At 53.6% G+C, this 15,719-nt stretch overlaps 1 protein-coding gene across 2 annotated transcripts in view; it reads left to right on the top strand.

The window, feature by feature from the left end:
- Positions 1-15,719, top strand: part of LOC144732679 (DCN1-like protein 1) — a 23,226-nt gene extending 7,507 nt beyond the window's left edge. For both annotated transcript variants that reach the window (XM_078614243.1, XM_078614244.1), the window contains 6 exons: positions 2,647-2,863; positions 5,033-5,201; positions 5,330-5,460; positions 8,476-8,558; positions 9,429-9,525; positions 10,558-15,719. In XM_078614243.1, the coding sequence (XP_078470369.1) occupies positions 2,647-2,863; positions 5,033-5,201; positions 5,330-5,460; positions 8,476-8,558; positions 9,429-9,525; positions 10,558-10,637 (777 nt within the window). In that variant the 3' untranslated portion in view covers positions 10,638-15,719. The remainder of the gene's footprint in view (positions 1-2,646; positions 2,864-5,032; positions 5,202-5,329; positions 5,461-8,475; positions 8,559-9,428; positions 9,526-10,557) is intronic.

The following is a 15,719-nucleotide window of genomic DNA, read 5'->3' as shown; positions in this document are numbered from 1 at the left end:
AGCGGGAATTGAACTCGGGTCGCCGGGTTCATAGCACAGCGTAGCGCTAATCAATACACCACCGCTCCTCAACATACACGCACACACAAAAAAAGAGTGATACGACGTTCGTTCAGTGGATTCGTCGACTGAACTGTACTTATGGTGCCAGCCGAGCTGTAGAGAGGATGCTGACGCAGGGCTGCTGCAGGGAGCTGCTGCAGGGCTGCTGCAGGGTGGAGTTGCTGCAGGCAGCTGTCTGCAGCAGGGTGGAGCTGCAGCAGGTAGCTGCTGCAGGGAGATGCAGCAGGGAGCTGCTGCAGGGTGGAGCTGCTGCAGGCAGCTGTCTGCAGCAGGGTGGAGCTGCAGGGATGGTGCCTCCTGCGGTCGCCCGTTTGAGGCCCCAGCCTGGCCTCGTAATAATTACCATCGCCTCCCGCTGCCGTGGGGCCCGTCGCCTATTAAAAATGCAGGCCCCTTCTGAATCATTTAATTTGCGAGAGGAGGAGGTGATTGAGCGGAGGAGGAGGGGGGGTGGTGGGTGTCTCGGTGATGAACCGGAAGACCCATGCACGCGAGCAAAAGCGCTCACGCCGCTACGAGACGCTGACGCTGGGAAATTGTTGCTCTCCGTTGACCTCTGCGGAGGGGGTGAGCATCGGTTTGCGGGAGGATCCCGTGCGACCTGCGCCCCCGCGAGTTTCGGTTTGCGCCATGGACAGCTTTGATTGACGAGCAATGTCCGAGGATGTCTTGGGCCTCCTCAAGGTTGACTCGGCCTTAACTACAGGTACCTCGTATGGCGTGTCAACATTTAGCACTGGGAAGAAATATTGGGTGGTTGGTTGGTGCTGGCCACACGTGGTGGTCTTAATTGGTGGTTTTAATTGGTGCTCGCTATCAGCGCTTGCCCCAACAGTCTCGTATTGACTCTATAGGTGCTCTTTGTGTATGTACCTGCGTATGCCAACACGCTGCACAGTGCACAGGTGCTGCATCTGCCAGTTAGTTCAGTTAACCCATGACACCTGGATCTGACGCGTCGAGCCCTCGACACGTCACGTGGCCTCAAAGCGCACCTAGCCTGGCGCAGGCACTGTGGGGACGTCACCACCACTCGGTGGCGAATGGCGACTGTTGTTGTTCAGGAACTTGGTGATGGTGGGCAGTCGTGGGTACGACTGACTGCGTGGCCCGGATACAGACATCCCCTGTTCACCCCGGGGTGCCACAGGGATGTGCCTTGTGCTCTTAACGGTATCGCGCAGCTGCGTGTGGCTCGTTACGTTAATTTGTTTGCGTAAAGCTTGGCTGCACTGCGCCGAGCCCCAACAGGACCGTACACACGCAGTTGCATGATTGCCGCTCCTGACCAAACACAATTAAAGTGTGTGTGTGTGTGCGCGCGATCGGCTGAATCAGAATGTTGACAGGTGATGGGAGCTCACGGAGACAGTGTGCCTCCGCACGTAATTTAGATTTGATTTCAATACTGAAAACGGGTTTACGGTCAATTAAACGAGCGAGCGTAAAAACAAACAACCGCGCGGGGTATAAATTAAAATGTGTTCTAAACGGGAGTAATGCCCCTCGCCAAATCACCCGCAGTGTCGACCGGTCTCGTCATATCTCAGAAGCTAAGCAGGGCTGGCCTGAGATGGTGCTTGCTTGGGTGACCACCGCACACAAACAGGCCGTCAGAGGCGGCCGCGGGGCTGTGTGACCCGGACTGACCACCGTGGTGAAGTATAACACCCACGACCCGCACGGCGCGGCGAGGCCCTCACGCGGCAGTGGATTGAGAACTCCGCGTGCGGGCAGGTCACCGTTCTCACGAGGCTGCTTCTGCGACTGCGGTGTCACCGCAGCAATTGTGGCGGCGAGTTCACTCCGCGAGGTCCATGGGTTGGAGGGACATCGTGTCTGTGCGCAAACGGACGACGCGGCAGCGATGGTCGGTGTATAATTTATTGCGCAATGCTATGTGTGCGCAATGTCCCAGTGTATCGCGTTGCACTCGCAGACATCATGAGGACACTTTCCATAAACTTCTCTCCAGCTGATCACTGCACACGCGATCGGCCCAGCGCACATGGCAGACTCAGCATATTCCCATTTTCAGCTTGAATTATCGATCGGTGCTGCCACCATTCATAACCAGCGCCGTCGGGGCTTCTCAGTCTGCATGGTGCCTTTCGTTTACATTCTGGAGTATGAATGATTAATAATGCCCTTTCTTTGTTCAAGAAAGTCTCGCTGAAGTCTCATGACTCTGTTTCAGGAGGGTCCTGCATTGGGATGCTTGGCCAGTTTCATTCGGAAGTGTTTGCCTTGTGGAGGAAACTGGAGTTTTCAGACAAGAGCCTGCGTATACGAGATGCTAATGCTCTCAGATGGATTCAGGAAGCCATTGCTGTACTGCCATCTGGTGTGGAGTTGGGTTGCGAGGTGGCCACCTCATGTCGAGTTGGGTTATGGGCAGCCTGCCACTCCATTCGGAGCTGAGCTGGTCCGGGAAGTACGAGCACATCGTTAACCGGCTCCGGAGTCGTGTTTACGATTACAGCAGAGGCGGTGACCCAGGGGACGGACCCCCCGCGACCCCGCCCCCCCCCCCTGCCAGCGATGCTGACCGCGTGCCGTGTGGCGTGCGTGCGCCGCGTGCAGTACAAGCTCAAGTCGACTCAGAAGGAGAAAGTGCGTCAGTTCATGGCGTTCACGCAAACGAGTGAAAAAACGGCCATCGCCTGCCTCGCGCACAACGACTGGAAGCTGGAGCTGGCCATCGACAACTACTTCCAGAACCCTGACGTCTACTACAAGGACAGCGTCAAGAGCTCCGTGGACAGGAAGCGACTGGAGCAGCTCTACAACCGCTACAAAGGTACCGGCGCCGCCGAGGCCCGGCGGACGGCGGGCAGGATTCTTGTCCTTCCCCCGCGCCTCCGACGAACGCGGCCGGCTACGTACGGTGCGAGAGAGGTTCAACTTACACGGACAATTCGACGTAGAGCGGTCGGCCACTCGCCCATTTATCCCAGGAACTGGATCGCCGGCGGTCGCTTTCCCTCCTTGTCGCTCGTCTATCGAAACTGCCATGTCTCGTGTCCCTGTCCGCTTCACTCGCCGATTCCTCCACTCGTGCCGAGGACTCGGTCTACGAGACCATTTCATCTCCTCATCCGTACGGTGTCCCGCTACCGCCACCATGTTGCATAAGTCTATTTTCTGCTTCTTTTCTCGCACTGCTCCACCTTGGAACTCACTCTCATCACCTCTCTTTCCCCAAGTTCTTATAATAACATTGCTCAATAAAAATAACAAAAACCTATTCACACTGATCTATCACAAATGTAAAAAGTGCTCTTTGTAGCTGGCAACTTGACGATATGGGCCTTTGGACCTGTGCTCATTAACCGCAATACCGACTATAATCATCACCCAGGAATGTCTGTCCTTAACACTCGTGACGTCACTCCACATCGACCAGCCCACCTCATTAATAATCATGAGCAGGTGACGTCCTCCAAATGGACACCCCCCCCCCCCCCCCCCATTATTATTACCTACTATAATGAGCCAACAATGTCTGTGTGCAACGCTCGTGACGTCACTCCACGTCGACCAGCCCCCCTCATTAATAATCATGAACAGGTTACGTCCTCCACATGGACCTGCCTCTTATTCATAATAATTAGCGGGTGACGTCACTCCACATGGGGGGCCGAGGCGCCTCCTCCCCCCTCAGCGTCAACTTACCACCCTCACTACAAAGGCAGAACCCTCACGTCACACGATCTCTGTGACGCTGTTGAGACATCGAAGTACAAAGGACGTCATGATGAACAAGGGATTATAACCTTTAAATAAAATAAGTCTGTGTCACCGTGCCCTGACAAATCGCACACGAATGGATGCAATGAATATCACGTCGCGATCTGATTTTCGCTTGTAAGTTTCAGATTTACTGCAATACACCCGTCCTTGGACGGGCAAAAGCCTCGTTAAATATATTTGTCGGCGTGGCTCAATCTCACTGCCGCACCACGGGCAGCAGTTAGAGGGGGCGGGGGGACGATGAGACGGGTAGAGAGAGAAATTCTCTAAATTGGCTCGTGCAGAAAAAAAAAATGGCCTGCGTAGAGTTGTGACCTTTGAACCGGCGGCTTAGAAGCGCCATGAATCACTGCCGGTGTTTGAAGTGCAGAAGGGCTCGGCGCTGCCGTCGTACGGGGGAGTGTTTTTAGCGAAACATCTGTTCCCATTTGGGGCCGTTTAAGAGTATACAGGAAAGGGGGTAATACTTATTTGTTTAAGTGCTCGGCCCCTGATGGAGCGGCTCGCGCAGCGTAGGTCGAGGTCTCGGCTGCGCTTGCCGCTCACGCACCGCGCAGATGGCGTTGCGGAGAAGGCGTGTGCCCGTGCGGCGGCGAGTCACGGGTTAAAACGTTACTTCTCTCGCTCACGATCCTTGCATCGTATTGTGTGCGTTAGAGAATCGATTATTTACAATCTGTGAAGATAAAATGCTAATCATATGCTGATGTTCAAATTCGGCGAGCGAAGCGGACAACCACAAACAAGACCACGGTGACTTCCTGTTAAGAGGGGCATTGAGGCGACGCGCTCATCTCACGTTTACACTCCTTAGGCAGTGGTGGAAATTACCCATTTGCAAGGCAGGCGGCCGAGTTTATCCACGGAACAACCACTGTTAATTCCCCCTCAAAACCGTGCTCATATTTTAGACCCCGGAGGGATAATTGGCTGAGTCAACCCCCTCCCCCCAACCGGAAGTTGAACTCGCAACACTCTGATTGCGAGCTGCTCGCTCTGCCGCCGTGCCACCTGGCCGGTACAAACGAGACAACGAACAATGCTCATGAGACGGTAAAACCAAAACAAAAAGCAATCCATTTAAGAATCACCACCTGGTTCCAAAAGCCACCAGCACGTGACCGGATGCGCAATTCCTCCGAGTGCCACGAGTGACCACCCTTGCCTCCCCTCCCTCCCTCCCTCCCTCCCTGCCTCCCTCCCTCCCCTCCCGCAGACCCGACGGACGAGGAGAAGATCGGCATCGATGGCGTGCAGCAGTTCTGCGAGGACCTGCGCCTGGACCCGGCGAGCATCAGCGTCCTCGTGGTGGCGTGGAAGCTGCGAGCGGCCACGCAGTGCGAGTTCTCCAAGAAGGAATTCCTCGAGGGCATGACAGAGCTCGGGTGAGACGTTCGCCCCGGGGCGTCCCGTAGCCACGCGCGGGGAGGTCGGGCCCGTCGACGGGGGGTGGGGGGCCCCGACGCGCGGCGTGACGCGCGTGGGGGTGTGGTCTCGGTGGGGACGAGTGCAGGTGCGACAGCGCGGAGAAGCTGAAAGCGCTGCTGCCGCGGCTGGAGCAGGAGCTTCGAGACCAGGTCCGGTTCAAGGATTTCTATCAGTTCACCTTCAACTTCGCCAAGAACCCCGGGCAGAAGAGCCTCGGTGAGACTCACGCGCGGCGACGGGTCGGCCGAACTGGGCAGGCAGCGCTCGCGCGGGATAGAGGAGCGGTCTCTGGCGACGATCGCTTTAAGGTCGTGCCGAGGTTATCCTTTGTGTTATTACGATGCTTTTTACCGTGGAAAGTATCACCGAGTCCCATGACCATTTCGGGAGGGTGCTGCCAAGTTTTTGCAACAGGGGATGCAAATGATTGCTTTGCAAAATTGCGGTTGAGTAATTTGCGGTGTAATTGTTTTCGAATTTGGACCATGACGCCGGCATGCAATGACCTCATGGGATATTCAGCGTCGACTGTGAAGCAGATTGCGTGTTTTTGTACGGGTAAACGCACCCGGTAGCCTTGGTCAGGGCAGCCGCTGGATTTGAGATGTGAACCCCTGCGCCGGGCGGCGAGCGTGCAACCGCTCGCTGTCACGTGGCGAGGCCAGGAGTCCGATTCACTGAACCTCGGTACGGACTGGGGAGGCCCTCATCCAGCAGTGGATTGACAGGAGAGATGCACAATTACACGTGCACCCCAGCACTGTGACAAGGAGACAGCGCCCCACGTTCATTCGAGAAGGAAGCCGCTGGGGCAGTTTTTGACACCGGTCAAGTCACCAGAGAGACACCGGAGGGAGCCTCGTTTGCGCTGCCTGGCAGTCTGGCTGCTGTGCGTTGCACCGTCACTGCCAACACCGGTGGCCACCGCCGCTGAGCTCACTTACTCATGTGGTGATGCTTGGAGAGCCCGCACAATCAAAACAAGGCTCCATCTCGTGGCGGACAGCACGCATCACACCGTGCACAGGAACTGAGTTAATTAAGGTGGCGGGGTGCTGGCGCAGTGGTGACAGCTGGTGCCTCGCAGCAAGTGTCCGTGGGTTCGATTCCTAACTCGGGTGGCTTTTTTTTATGGAGTTTGAATGTTCTCGCTGTTCTGCATGGGTTTACTCTAGCTCCTCCGGTTTCCTCCCATAGTAATAAAGAACCCCACAGAATTTAACTGGTAATAGCAAAATATCCCAGTGCTAGAAAATTACCTGCAAAAGACTCGATTGGGATTACACGAGCAACATCGCCCCCCCCCCCCTTACTCAAAAACTTGGTAGGATCCTTCTGAATGAGTCTCGAGACTCTTTCCTGGGTAAACAAACGTAATAGTAATACTACACGGGACGCTGTCGCGAGATTGTGCGCACGTGGAATGCCCTTCCCCCGTGGTATCTACGCGCCAACCCGCTGGGCAGCGATGCCATCGCGCGGGATTATCGGAGCTGGCTCGCGTCCGGCACGGCGCAGGCTGTCCTGGCGGCATCGAGTGGCCGTGCTGTTACCGACTAAAAATAAATGTTACAGCCGTTGTGGTGTCAATAGGCCTCGGCAAGGTAAGGTAATTTACCCCTTTTTACCGGGTAAAAGGGTAAAGGTAAAGGGTAAAGGTGTCGACATGCCAAGGGGTAAGGTAAAGGGTAGGGTAAAGGTAGCTCGGAAGAATTACCCGGTAGGGTAAAGGTAGCGCGAAGTATTACCAGGTAAATACGGCACCTTGTTTACCGCTAAAAGCTCCGTGGCGCAGTCCGTGGCCTCCATTTAATAAGTAATACAAAAAAAACTTTTTTAAAAACACGCTTTTATTAAATGTACTAGTAGTGGCAGAAATCCACAACTCCAGGAAGTGGCCCCGAAGCTTGCCATAACGTAAGGGACCGTGGCCAATTACAGCCAACGTCAGTTGAGCGTGGACAATTAGACCCAAGCCGAAACATAACATATTACAAAGATTTTTAAAAATATATATATGATAGAATATAGTATTGTCGTCAGTATGCCATAGGTATACCAAGTGTGCAGTCGATACCACATTAGGAAGTAGGTTAAAATTGAGTTACAAGATTTGAGGATACGACAACGACAACAACAACAATGACAACAATGACAACAACGACGACAACAAGCGTGTAAAATTGGAATCATCGAGAGTATTCTATATGAATAAAGCGCTCTACCTAGCATTTACCGTTATAAACCTTGTTCATGTGTAGTTCCCTAGTAATTACCCTGTAATCGTGTAATTTGTATGGGGTAAGGGTAAAAGGTAGGGTTAAAGGTAGGCTCGTTGCTTTTTACCTTTTACCTTACCTGCTAAAGGGTAAAAGGTAAGGGTAGAGTGATTGTATTGTGGTAAGGTAAAAGGTAGGGTAAAGGTAGGCTCGTTGTTTTTACCTTTTAACTTTTACCTTACCTTGCCGAGGCCTAGGTGTCAACATGATTTAGATTGAAAGCCCTAATGCAATTGTGATAGAGCCCCCTGCAGCGAACCACGATAGCACTGCAACACTGAAGAAGGAGGATTCCATTCCTTAATTAATTGTCCGTTTTTGTGAAATTGTTTTACCTCGAAGCCAGCTCAGAGTGACTCGCGTCTGTGCTTGCATGTGTGTATAAAGATGTGGAGTCGTGGTGCAGTGGTTAGCACGCTGCGCTATGAACCCGGCAACCCAAGTTTGATACCTGCTCACGGCCAACACCAGTGACGATTATCTGAAACGGTCATGGGCCTCCGCTAGGTCGACTCAGTCTCAATGAGTACCTGGTGTATAAACATCACCACTAGGGAGACAAAGGCGGCCGGGCGTGGTGCTGCCCACACCACCCCCTCATGCACCGTGACATCTTCCATGGGTGCTCACTAATGCCATTCTTTCCGACAGTCTATGTAAGCTGTCAACCCCTTATAAGTGCTCTACCTTATTACAGACCAATTCAGACCTTATTGGTCACCCCGTGCCCCTTATAAATCTCAACGTTCATCCTACAAAGTCCCATCGCAAGGGAGAAACACAAACAAATAGACAACATTTGTTTGGCACTTATTGAAACGGCTGTACGCCGTATGGACCTGAACTCAATTTCCCTGTACAAGAATACGGGGCGAACCGTGTGGGTTGACAGCTATGAAGCTATGCGCGGGATCTCTGTCTTTGTACATGCGTGTGTGCGTGTTCTGTACAGATCTCGACATGGCGATCGCGTACTGGAATTTAATACTCGCCGGCAAGTTCAAATTTCTAGACTTGTGGAACAAATTTTTGCTAGTAAGTATATTTATATATATATAAGTACGTACTTTGTTGTTGCTGTGTGCTCTCTGGTATAAACACGATTGGTGTGACGTCACGAGACAGGGCCTCTCTTCAGATCTCTCATAGGGGGGGAGCGCAGCCATTTGTGGAGAAGTCCCATTGGAGAAGTCGTGCAGTACACAGACTTGCACAACAGGGGGAGTGTAATGCCGTGCAATGTTACACACCAGACGGTGTTCTATCCTTTGTGTGTGGCAATACCTTCAGGAGCTAAATGCCAATGTCGCCTGTTGTGCGTGAATGCTGCGCAATGTTGCGCAACTCCGTTAGCAACGCGCACGCGGACACCTTTGCGCGTGCTCGATTTGTAAGCGACGCACTTCACGACGCACTCGCGGACTGTGTTGCAATCGTGATGTGGCCGCGGGCGGAGATAACCAAGGGGTGGTGGGTGGGGCCTCTGCTGCCGTGAAGGAGGTGGCCAGACAAGTCCTTGTAGTGCAACAAACTCGACCAAACGCGGACGAAGCCGTTCCCCTGGTGATTTGCTTAACGGTGATTTCGAGAGCAATTCGGTCGCGCAGCAAATTGGCTGGGGCGTGCGGACGCAACCATGGGCCCTACCAGGAGTTAATTTCTCACCGGATATTTTACGGCCAGACGAGAGAGACTTGAGGGGGTGGCACGTGTGGAGCGGCAGCCACGGCCAGACGTGGCGTCCTGGGTCGTCGACCCGCACAGGCCCGGCCAGAACTAGTTAAACCCTGGGCCGCACAAACGTTGAGCGAGCACCACGTGCAGCTCCGAGAGGGCCCCCTCCCCCCGGCCAGGGCGGGGGACTGGCGACCGTTGAGCGATGCGTGCGGACACCGTGCCCCGCAGGAACATCACAAGCGCGCCATCTCACGGGACACGTGGAACCTGCTGCTTGACTTCAGCAACATGATCGCAGACGACATGTCCAACTACGACGAGGAAGGTGGGCCCAGCGCTAGAGCCCCATCACCTGCCAACGACTCGATTGGGATTGCACCGAGCCTCATGGCCCCCCCCCCCCCTACTCGAAAACTCGGCGTGACCCTCCTGAAAGTGCCTTGAGACTCGTGCTGTGCTGGATAAACAAGCGTGATAAATAATACTAATTTCAATGTATGAAGGCGTCTAAATGCAAGCGTATCTCAAGACCTAGTCAAATGGCACGCACGTACGGACACTCCCAGACCGCACTTGCGCAGGGATGTACATGCACACGGAAGAGAATGATCGCCCATTTAGCCTGTAGACCGTTGGTGCAAGTCTTGTTCGAGAGTACCTATTCAGCCCAGCACAGCCTACAGGTACTCATTTAAGGTCAGCCTAGGGGAGGCGCACGATAGGTTCAGATGTCACTTGCGACTGATGTTAGCCGTGGCCCGGGACGCAAACCCAAAGCATCAGGATCATATTTCAGTGCTGATCACTGCACGACCGCCCCCCCCCCCCCTCCCCATATGCTCATCATCAACACCCGCCATTTGCCACTGAGTGACATCACTATACCTCTTGTATCAGACGAGGTGCACTTAGTGACCACGTGAAGTGTCTAAGGTATGCTGATAAGAAGTCACAGGTCAGACCCAGGTGTCATGGGTTCAAATTTATGCCGAATAAATTTGAACCTAAAACAAAAAGGGTCTGCCTGACATGACTGGCAGATGCGCCGCCTGTGCCGACGGCTGTGCCACCTTGCAGCGTGTTTATCCGCCCATTCCTCTGCTCGTTGCGAGCATCGCTACTCGGACGTAACGCACCCGCACACACGCTACCACGAGCCAAAACCGTGACGGTGCAGCTAGTGCTGCTAATGAGGACCTCGCAGGAGGCTGCAGCCACTTTTTAGAATACGCCACCCAAGCTGAGATGTGGCCCAAAATTACTGGAACATGACCTGACCTCCGAAGCCTTCAAGCTCTCACCTAACCCCGTACACCTGTGTGTGCGTGTGCTCTGGTGCGTCCGTGCGTGTGTGCAGGAGCCTGGCCCGTCCTCATCGACGACTTTGTAGAGTACGCGCGACCCGTGGTCTCAAAACCGCGGCGTACCATGTTTTGAGTTTTGGCGGAAAATGACAGCCCTCTTCTGGCGGAGAGTCGGATACCCGAGAGAAAGAGTGGGGGGGGGGGGGGTAAAAAGGAGAATTTGTTTTACGTCTGTTTTTAAATTACAGCACAAAACACAAAAAAAAGAGAGAATTGTATTTCATAAAATATCAACAGAATTGCCAATATTGTGTGCATATGATGATAATTAAAAAACAGAGATAGTTTAGTTTCTACCAAGAGTCTAACAACGACGAGGGGGGTTGGGGCGGCGTTGAACCGAGAGTTTGCTATGAATTTGCTCATCACGCGTGGCCCCCGTGCCGGGACCTCGAGCACGAGAATCGAGCTGGGCCGGCGCCTGCGGCTCACGCGGCCGGAGGCTCGCCATCCCCCAGATCACCGCTGCCGCTAGGGACGAGCAGCTCCCACACAAAAAGCTCTATCGTTTATTTCAAGGCGACGTTTAAAATCGCCCGCTAATGTATCGATCGCGAGTTACTTTTTTTTTTTGCCATTGATGAAATAGCCCGATATTCGAGTTTGTTTTAAAGAAATCGTCCGAGAGATAAATTATGTTACCCCGTGAGAATCGTGTTGTCGCAATCGGGTCGCCGCCTGCCTGGCGAAATCTAACGTCGCAAAGTACGAGTAAATCACGAGTCGGAAACAAACGCTTCACTGGACATCCGGAGACTTAGGGCCACGACACCGCCCGGCGCAGTGGCGAACATCTCGTGGACGACCCTTGCCTCCGATAACGATCTTTGGAGTCGAATCCATCTTCCAGGGTCCAACTGTGAAAGCCGTACCCTCGTATGACAAAAGGCCCTCCTCCAAACGAGCGGAGACTTGCAGCTCGTTCTCCACGATACGATCAGTCGTTTAAGCTTTTGCTGCTTTTACCTGCGGCGGGATGAACTTCTCGCGAGCACGTGCAGCCGCCATCCTTTTGCTGTCCCCCTGTTTGCCACGTAAATGCGGCAGGGTCGTGGGTCGTTCTGACCCGAGCTCCCACCCACGCCGTCCACCTTCTCATTTCATCTTCCATGTTGTCGCAAGCGTCCATCCGCCCTCCTCGTCCCTGGCAGTGACACGTGTGTGCGCGCGCTCCCGCTTCGCGACATCGGCCGCACGGACCAGGCCAGACATTCGGGATTTGCTCTGTGCATCCGCACCGTCTCGAGGGATGCGAGAACGATCGTCTCGGACTGCAGCGCGAGATGGAGCGGCTCGGCTCGGCTGCGAATCCGGGAGGGTAAACGAGACTCTGTCCCGTGGCCTCTTGGAAAGAGAGAAAGCGCAGCGATTGCAGTTGCTTACTTAGGCCGACGTCTTGTCGCCGTGGCGCAGATCCGTTGACCGTTAAATTTCAAAGCTCGTTGAATTCCCTTGTTTAACAACAAAAGAGAAGGCTACCATTGCCGGGGCTGCCGAGAGGTTCCTGGAGGCCCGGGTAGAATGCCACGTCGGGGGAGCAGCCCCCCTTGTCCGTTGGCGTGAATTAAAGAGGCCCGTTGTGGGGCCCTCTTGGGTGCGAGGCCCCCCGGGGAAACGTCGCCACATTTGCCCGCCCCACCTCCAGGCTGGGCCACCCCGACGATATCAACATTTAAGTGGCGGTGCTCGAGAGGGGGGGTGGCAGTAATTCAATGGCCAATTCTCACCAATCGTGAAGCCTGCTGCGGTGTGCGAGACATTTACATTGGGTTGACATTGTGTGTATATACATTAACTTAACAAACAAACAAAAACTGTTCACAAAGAAATGCTTGTGGCAACAAAGATGACTGCTGCGTGAAGATGATGTACAGTTTGTGGAGTGAGATGATCGATTATGTAAATGCATCTTACGGGAGCCAAGTGTCTGGGGGCAGCACTGGCGTCGCGGGGAGCGGTGTACGACGTGCCGGCGTGGCGAGGGATTGGCGGCGCAAGGGTTTACTCTGTGCACTTTCCATTAAAGAGTGTTGCGAACCTGTGAGGAGCCATCGCTGAGCACTCGCCGGCACATCGGGGTGAGTCCGTGAGTCCGGACCAGAGATGTGTGTCTCTCGTGGTGCTGCGAGGTGCCCAGGGCATTGCAGCACAAATCATGGATTCAATCCACAGATGGGATCCAGTGGTTTGCGTCTGCCTGTGGATTGAATATAATGTGCGGAGCTCTGACATTTCACGCCCCTTGTTATGCGTGGTTTTCGGTACTCCAGATTTCCCTCCCGCATACCGCTCGCAAGTGGGATTGGCCAAATATCCAAACGCAGAACCATCCTGAAAACGTCTTGGAGACCTTCATTGGCAATTCAAGGCCATTATTGGTCCTGCAGGCCCCTATGAAAACCTGTTTGTGAATGGTAGTAACCCACCCAAGCACAATGCAGGCTGAACTCTGCTTAACGTCCAACATCTCGCAAAGATTGGTTGCATTCTGCATTGCGGGATAACGCAGTGGGCGTTGCAGCAAATCACCAGTTGCGCTGTTCCTCTATGCTGCCCACCTTCACCAACCCCCGTTGACAAACGTGTTGAAGGTCAAATAACTCGCATGACCTGCACGCCATGGGGAGGACCTCATCCAGCAGTGGATTTACGGGTTGTACACGACCTACATCACTATCGGTACCACCACAGGTTGGAAAACCTGCATTTGTTTCGGTGCGCAAGTAAATCTGATAAAAGGCACATTTTGTGAAGTTATATCGCGCTGATATTTCTTTGCCAAGACGCGGTGATGTAGTGCCACCGACGCACGGGCCGACCCCGTGGCGGTACCAATCCCAGTATTGGCTCTGACCCGTGGACTTGTCAGCAGCAGCAGCAGGAGGAGGGCACTGAGCTGCACTTGGGTTCGCTGGTGCAGCGTCGCTCTCCGTCTCGACCACGCGGAAACGCGGCCCTGCCGTCCCTTTAACCCCCCCCCCACCGCCACCTGTGGGCCTGTTGCCTATAAGACAACGGAGTGAGGACTTCCCACTTGCATTCGTGCAAGGGGTAAACACCACTGAAGGCATTTCGTACGCACCGGCACTCGAGGGGGGTGGGTGGGGGATGGGCTTTGCGCCAGATCCGAAAGTCATTTAATATCGTCATTTGTATTGATTTGCAATGGCAGCTTCGATGCGATCACCGCGACGAGTGCTGTCATTGTAATTGACCCCATGTCTGGCTAGCATGGCCCAGCACTGCAAACAGATGTATTTATAGCTCCACCTCGACTTAGATTCTCGGTGGCCCAGACGCGCGGGAGGTGGCTTTGTTCACCGAGTGTACAGTCGTAAGAACGCGTCCATTGATTTTTTTTAAAATCCGTTCTTGTGCCCGCGGTGCAATGCGTCGCCCGCATGAGAATTGATTTAATCAAATTTACGTGAAATGTGCACAAGCTCTCGCTCACATTTGGGCTACCCATGACGCGCAACAACAACAACAACAAAATGTGCACCGCCGTGTCGGAGACACATCCGAGACTCGAAATGACCGGGCGTGAAGACAAGTGAATCGCAAAACTCGCGTCGTTGGCGATTGAAGGGGTTAACCATTGCGTCACACGCCCAATAGGCAAGTGGAGATGCGTGTGAATTGATTGTGCGTGAATTGACTTTAAATTCGTGTGCATTTTACGTAACGGCTCCTTGACCCCTGCAACAACGAGAGGTGCTACTTTTGCCACGGTTAAAAATAATGAATCGAATCGCGACACCCCCCACCACCCCCTACCCCACCTCGTCTTGACAATTCATTGAATCCATGAAAGTGTTCACCGCGATGCGCCGAGGAGCAGTCGCACGTGAAACTGGTGCAACGAGCGGCCACGGTCGTGGTTGTTTCCTCGACTCCGGCCCCCGGCTTCACTTTGACGTGAAAGTAACCGCCACGCCGCAGCTGCCAGGGAAAAACAATCCGACATAATGCGCGTGAGAACATGTACATATCTACACGCGCACACACACGCGCGCGCGAGCGGGAACGAGGGTTTTAAATTGGGTCACTGGCAAAGGTCATCCGAGCCACCGCACGACTAATTCTGAAGGCCCATTGTGGGATGAATGTTGCAGTTTGGCAACGGCTGATCTGAACGTATCCCATGCGAACCTAAAGATACCCCGCGAAATGCGATTACTCGTGCACAGGGAGAAATCAAGGCTCGTGGGATTTGTGATAACTTCTGCATTTTGTTCGTCTCCATCGGGAAATAAATGTTGGTTGCATTGCATTTCACTTCTTACGAAGCCACCCCCAAAAATCCCCACGCTGGCTATGGGTAAATCATGGATGTCCACAAAAGCAAATGAATCTGCTCGCAATAAGAAATGCAATTGAACACAGTTGAAGATTCTGATGAAATTGTTTCCAAAATACAAATGTGTTCATTTGAGACGCCGACGCGATTTGTGGAATTCCATAGAAGGGAAAGGGCCCTGGTTCTCCAGAACGACGCTGAACTCGATTTTCCTCTGGCAGTCATAACCACGCGTTGTGATGTTCTGTTTGCTGCAGCCCCGCTTCTCACCTTTATCAGAAGCAGCGATTAGAACGTTTCTGGAATTTGAGTGGTGCCCGAACCTGGATTTCTGACCAGGAGTTTTATGGCTCAGCAGTTGGGGTGGGTTGGCGAGGGCTTCTCTATGGAGGTGCCAAACAGATGTGGACATGGGATCTGCAGGGGATGAAAGAGCAATTTGGCTTGGTCTGGTCCGGTCTGTGTTTTACACATTTCCCCCCCGCCACAGAAGCCAACTTTCCACTGCACCGTGGACGTGTGGGAGTCACGGCGGGAACGGCTTTGGGATATTGTCGCGTATTTTATAGAGAAGCCGGCGTTTCGGAACAACCTGCACGCCCCACGTGTGTCGAGGCCGTCGCCTTTGCTCTGCAGACTGCGCAAGGCCGAGGGAGCGCAGGGTGGGGGGCCCTGGTGCGTTCCACGCGTCTTCTCACAGCGGACGCAGGAGGAGGAACACGCGAAGGCGTCGCGCAGTAGTAACGGCTGCCCTGTACAATAGCATGCGGATGATGACCCGATGTCAAGTGTGTGTGGAATTATACGAAACACTGACCCATGTATTTATATAAAAAAAAAGCTCAATTGACGTCA

Source organism: Lampetra planeri, chromosome 43 (genome assembly GCF_965212315.1).
Source record: "Lampetra planeri chromosome 43, kcLamPlan1.2.h2, whole genome shotgun sequence".
Classification (NCBI taxonomy): domain Eukaryota; kingdom Metazoa; phylum Chordata; class Hyperoartia; order Petromyzontiformes; family Petromyzontidae; genus Lampetra; species Lampetra planeri.
Note: the sequence above shows the minus strand (reverse complement) of the source record. Positions and strands in the feature narration are given on the sequence as shown.